This window comes from Corvus brachyrhynchos, unplaced genomic scaffold (assembly GCF_000691975.1).
Source record: "Corvus brachyrhynchos isolate BGI_N302 unplaced genomic scaffold, ASM69197v1 scaffold23, whole genome shotgun sequence".
Classification (NCBI taxonomy): Eukaryota; Metazoa; Chordata; class Aves; order Passeriformes; family Corvidae; genus Corvus; species Corvus brachyrhynchos.
In genome coordinates, this window is record NW_008238983.1 from 12,175,039 (window position 1) to 12,181,502 (window position 6,464).

Below are 6,464 nucleotides of genomic sequence, written 5' to 3' on the forward strand. Positions count from 1 at the left end.
TTTGTTTGCATCTAACCAAGTTTATCTGTTCAGCAATGCTGAGGTTCTGAATAAATGCAGAAGGAAATCACATTTTACAAGTGACAGGGTATTTGCATTTGACTTTAGCATTTTTTAAAAAAAATCCCAAGTTCTTAAAAATTAATAACCTTTTCTCCTTCCTTGATATTGTCTTTGCTTGTTTCTTAATAGACAAAATAATTAAATACATTGTGTGAGTTTTAAATGATCTTGAATTGTGATGTCTTTGTTTTAATAATTTTATTTCAATTTTATTTTCTTTTTTCTTAAATGTTTTTCAAAGTGTTTTGTTTTCAATGTTGTTCAAGATTTGTTCTGTTTGTAAATTGTACTTGTGTCTAAGGTTGTGAGAGGAATGACCTGGATATGTATTCTGTGCTTCAGCAATTATACCGGCGTAACTAAGTTATCTTGCCTAGATGAGGCCTATTTCAGCTTAAATGATTCCATGATTCTTTTCACTTAGAGAAAGTAGAACTATATCTGGGTGCAAATGAATGTAAACCAAAGCAGAGGGATAAACAGCACAGTAGAAAATTATTCCCTCTCTTTAATTTATGGCATATATTCTAAAAGATGCAGTTCCTTGCAGACATTAAGTGCCAATGTTCTCTTTACTATTTTTATTTTGTTATCCAATAATGTCATTTTGAAGCAATCTTTTGATCAAACTAGTGCATACACAAAGTATGCACACTATATTTCCATCAGTAAACTTTCTGGGAGCTGTAATTTTTTGATGTATATATATATATATATATATAGCACAACATTCTCCAGGAAATGTACTCTTTGATTAGTGGAAAAAGAAGTATATGGGTGATTAGATGCTTTTCTTATTCCTCAAAGTTTAGAAAATGAGGCCAAGTTCTTCATTTCCTGAGGTTACATTCAGCAAATTTTACTGAGGGGAGAGAAGAGTTGGTAAATAGGCTTTGGGAAGAGTGTGATTTGATGAGCTGTTTATTCTGGACCTGCTGTTACTTGAAACAGTGATTTCAAGGTTTGGTTTAGTTGATTTGTAGACAAGCAAACTCCTAAGGCTTTTAAATGAAAACACAGTTGTTGTTTTGCCTTTTTTTTTTTTTTAAGCAAATAAAAGTCTGCTGATAGTGTACTTTCTTTTTCATTCTTCACATAAAACAGGTTTTCATGAGTCAAGCTTAAAAAAACTCATTGGGTTAATTCCTCTAGGGACTCCTTGTGACCACGTGCAGGCTCAGCTGTGTTTCACAAGGACAAGACTCTTGTCTCCATTCAAACCTCTGAACCAGGACCTCCAAGGAATGGGCAGAAGGGAACACTGAGAAGCTGCTCTGCCCCAAGTGCCAACTCCTCTCCTTGATATTCATGAGAATTTTCAGCCTTTGGGCCACTAAATCCACTTCCATTGCCATTGCAAGTTTAAAAGAGCACCAGGAAAGCATGCAGGGGACTTTCTCATCAGTATAGATTTGGTTACACTTTATTCCAGTGTGTGACTGGAGCTTGTGTAGACACATATCTGAAGTCGATTTACATAATCTATTTTTTGCTGCTGGCTGTGGGGCTGCAAAACCTTTCTGAGAACTGAGGAGCCATTTGTGTTATTCACCCAGGCTGACCTCCTCTTGGTGATATTTATACAAAAAGAAACCTGAGGTCAGATCAAACACCTGTTAGTACAATATTCTCTCTCTGAAAGTGGTCAAGAGGGAAAAGTACAAGAACAATATAGGCACATGAAGTTACTTTACTACATTACTTAACCACCTTCAGCAGTTTCTTTTTTAGAGGCTTCCTAAGTCAGAGGTGATTTTAGTGGATCTCCACCATGAGTTTTTCTGGTCTCTTATTCAACTCATGTCAAGTTCTGACATTTAGCACATCCCATGTCAATGAGTTGTACAATTTTCCTACATATTGTCAGGAAGACTTGGCATTCCATTTCCAATAGTTTAACTCAATGTCCCCTGCTCTTGCATGAGAAACATGAGTGAAGAATTATTTCTTACTTACATTGCTTAGTCATGATTCTGTGCTCCCTGAAAATACCCTTCAACCACCTCATCGTCTTTCTTTCATGATGAAAAGTTTAGGCTATTTAGTAATTCCTGGTATGGAAAAATTTCCATTCCTTTTGCTCCCTTGTTATCTGACCTGCTCAGATACCTTGAGAACCTGTGCAAATTAAAAGTGTGGAGTTCTTGTAGTTCTTGCTAAGCTCCTGCTTCTGCAGCTGATGCTGTTGTTAAATAGTCAAGTTAATTTGTTTACAGTCAGTTTGGGAATTTATATTTTGTTTTTAGACTCATGTTGGCATTTTAACAGAAAACACTCAATAAGTTATACTCCCAGAACGACTAATGAGGTGAAAGTGAAGTGTGAACTACTAGTTTGACTGAGGAAGGATAGAAAGAAGAAAAAGATTTTATTCTGTCAGAATATGTGGTTTTGTGTGTTTGTTTATACACAGATAAAAATTCAGGTGTTGTTAAAGTTATAGGGCAGTGCAAAATACGTTCTCTGTTGAATAGCTTTGAAGAGATGAAGATTGTTTTGCAGCAGATGGCTGCTGAACGAGTGTGCTGGCTCAACTTAGGCCATTCTAATGATAATGTCTTCCTCTTTAGGTCTTGAACTATCAGGTGCTAAAGGTTTGATCCTAACAGTGCTAATCAAACCAGATTGTGCTTTTCTTTGTAATTCCACTTTGGGTTTCTGAATTAATTATATTGGCTGAATCAGACAGGAAAACAAAGTGAAAAAATGGTCAACTCAATTTCCATTGCCTCAGTGCACTGCTGAAAGCAGCTTGCTGATTATAGCATGGGGAAATGTTTATTGCTGATCAGCTTACTCTATATGGGGAGCTCTTGTACTAAAATGAATTATAAAATCAAGGTATAAAAGCATCATAATTTGACTAGCCAAAAGAAGAAAATCTTTTAAAGCTTTTTATTGGTGCCATGCTGGTGTTTATGCCACTCACAGTTTAGAACTAAACCAAAGTTGCACAGACTCCTCTGTCTTTGCTAATCAGAATTTTGATTCATTTTCTTTGGAAACTTCATTGCATACAGCAATTTCATTTTATGAGACTGTTGAATGTCTCCATAAACCAGCATTTTTCAGACTGTAATTCAATGGTCGTTGTATAGAAATGCCAAAAAACTGATCAGAATCAATGATCTCTTGTAAAATGTTGCCTCAGGTTAGCTGTCAACTAAATTGAATACCCTTGTTAACTATATCCATCTTTGTAACAACTTTTTTTATTGTCACATGTATTTTTTTCAGGGATGATGCTATGCATTTAAAACATTTAATTAGAGATCTATTTAAGTATCAGTAAATCATTGCAAAGCAAATCTGCCAGACACTGCTTTGGATTCCACCTAATTCTAGATCTCTTTGGTGTATCAGCACTGTTCATTTGTCAGGCTACACTGTCCAGTAAATATTTAGTACCCTGCAGTATGGACTCAATACAATTTAGTTCATGAAACATCCTTCAGGAGCCAACAGATAGGACACTGCATCAGGATGTTTCTTACTCCATTTGAAGCAGTTCAGTGGTTGCATTTGACTACAATAAGAAATAAGCCAAAACCCAACCAAAGAAAAAAACCCAACAACAAAAAAAACAACCCACAAAAAAACCCACAAACCAACCAAAGGCTAAAAAACTCTACACCCATTTATCTGTAATAGGGCTTTTCATTTTTATGCAGAAGCTGCCACTGTTTTATGCTACACAAAAAATTGGGATTTTCTTTGAGATCCTTGGAAATTGTATTTTGAATTCATGTGAAATTCTCAATAAAATAAAATCTGCAGTCTATTTTTTTTCATTGTGGAAACTTGCAGTGCTCTTAAATAAATCCAGACTATTCCCTTATAACAACAGAGGTTCTGACCCAATGCAAAATAAAAGTTAAAGCCCTTACATTGCAATAGACTCATAGGTGAGAAACATGTGGTGTTTCATGTGGAATATTTTGCTGGGAGTCACTTATGCACAGGTTTAACTGGGCATATATCTCAAAATAGTTCTATCTTTTATTACCTTTTGATTGATAATCTGTAGACATTCTTTTATGTATTGGAATAGGGCAACATTGTAGAGTGTGCTGTGATATATCCTCTGCTTTGATGACATGAAAATGTGCCTCTCACCAGTCAGACCCAATTAACCCAGCTGCTGCCCTGAATCATGAGTTGTACACAGGAAAGACACAGTAGAGGAGGGTTTTGGCACAAGGGTGTATTACAGAGGTAATCATTAGGAACCAAACCACTGGAATAAAGGATTTGGCAATGAGTGATTGAGACACTGGAGAATGAAGAAAAGGGAGTTATGCTGGAATGAAGGATGTGGGAGTGGTGGTCAGTGGGAAGACAGAGGAAGTGACAGGTTTCTGGGGGGACATGGGCAGTGCTGCCCAAGCTCCCTGTCCCCCATTCAGCTCTGCCTTTCCATTGCTCACTGGCAACAGGGAACAGCAGGGGCAGTGGAAAGCTCTTCTGATGCGGCTCCTGCTGGTGTTTTTCCCTAGCAATTAACCAAGAAGGAGAGCCCAAAGGAAGGAGGACATGTAGCTGCAAAGGAGGGAAAGGGTGCAGCACAACCCTTTTTTGCTCCATGCCTCTACTCAGCTCTGCCCATGCACCCCAGTCTGGGGACTGGTGCAACACAACGTCCATTGCTTAAGAAATGTGCATGAGAACATGGTTGTCATTTCAATGTTCACTGGTTTATTGCAACTTTCCCAAATAACTATCAGCAGTGAGTAAAGCTAATAAAAAAGATAGTGTTGGTTAGACTGCCTGTACTTAACTTTTATCACATTTGTGTTGAGAAAGAGAAGTTAATTTCTTAAATTATTCTGAGAGAGATTGAATGGTCATAGAGCCAAAGAAAATTTGTTAACTTTGCTGTATCCCTAAATATCCCTACACTTGCCTTTGCATATCTGTAAAACACCGTTGTACTCACACTGCTGAAACTTGCTTTTGGACACACAGTTTTGTTAACAGATTTGAAAAATAGTGATACACACCCATTTTTCTCATTAGAAAAGTCAAAGGATTTTTTTTTCTTTTTCTGTATATGATTGGTAATCTTCATAGCTTTATACTGACCACTCAAAGCAACAAAGCAATTAAAGCATAGTTTACTTAACAGAAGTACCTTAAGTAACTTAACATCAGGTATATTGGATAGTGAAACACACTGTAGTAACTAAAATTAGGCATAACACATTTTTTGTCTCTGTTATCATTAATTTAACAACTTTCTCATTGGAATTCTGTAGGTCAATAGTATAATAGTAAAATCACAATGATAATGCAGTAGGCATACATGATATTTGATATAATCACAGGAAAATCAATTGAACCAAATGTTCTTCTTGTCTTCATGGCATCTTCTTGGATTTATGTTTCTGTGTCTCATTCCCAGGTTTGGAGATGGTTATTCTGTCAAGGTTTGGCTTAGCAAAGAAATAAGTTATGGAAGAATGATTTTGGATTGTCTACAACTGCACTTTCCCGGAACACGGTTTAAGGTACAGCTAAAACTCCTTGTTGTAGTATATGGCAGGATTAATTTGGGGCTGGTAAGAACAATATGTACATGTTTGGATATTTACACGTTTGGATATAAAGTACATATAAATATCCTTTTTATTTTTCTATTAGGCATTTCATAAAAATTGGACTTGTGATGCCATACAGGCATTTAGGCAACATAAATAGAAAGGCCTTTTCTCTGAGTGGAAATTTCCTTTTGCTTTTATTATTGATGAAGTTGAACTCAAATTTGTATTCACCTGAAGTAGGACTATAGTGTACTCACTGAGAGTATTTGCTTTGATTACTTTCTGATAAGGTCCAGAGTTGATAAGTCTCAGCCTTTACTGAGATTCTTTGATTTAATACAAAGCCTTATAAAAGACATGTAGCAATTACATTTCCATAAATACTCTCAAAGTCTTTAACTGTGCTTAGGAAAAGAATCATGAAAAGCAATATCTATCTTAGATATGAACATCTTTGTGTATATGTTTATGAGTCTGTATTGAGCTCAGACAGCTGTGTGTCTGTATATGCTCAGCCTTTTCCCAGACTGCATCGTAGCAGCACTAGTCTGTTGGATTAAAATTTCCCTAAAGTTTTATTTCTTTTATGAGATTAACAAGCTGTCACTTCAGAATACACACAAAATCTGTGCTCTCAGTATGAACTGTTCTTTGTGCTATGAATGTAGACAAAATATGTTCTCTTTTAAAAGCTCGTATTTTCCATATTAATCTGCAATGAGAGCCTACTGAAGTTAGACTGATTATAAGCAAGTGCAGCTTCATCACAATGTGCATTCACTTTTATCTGGTTTTATAATCTTTGCTTGTTTTCAGGGGCAACATCTTAATCTGCTCGAATACCACGTACCACAAAGTCAG

General features: G+C 36.2%; 1 protein-coding gene across 1 annotated transcript in view; it reads left to right on the forward strand.

Moving 5' to 3' along the window:
• ABCA13 (ATP binding cassette subfamily A member 13) overlaps window positions 1-6,464 on the forward strand; it is a 175,725-nt gene that overhangs the window by 165,090 nt on the left and 4,171 nt on the right. Inside the window, exons 55-56 of the mRNA XM_017738711.1 lie at window positions 5,465-5,570; window positions 6,420-6,459. Of these exons, the coding sequence (XP_017594200.1) occupies window positions 5,465-5,570; window positions 6,420-6,459 (146 nt within the window). The remainder of the gene's footprint in view (window positions 1-5,464; window positions 5,571-6,419; window positions 6,460-6,464) is intronic.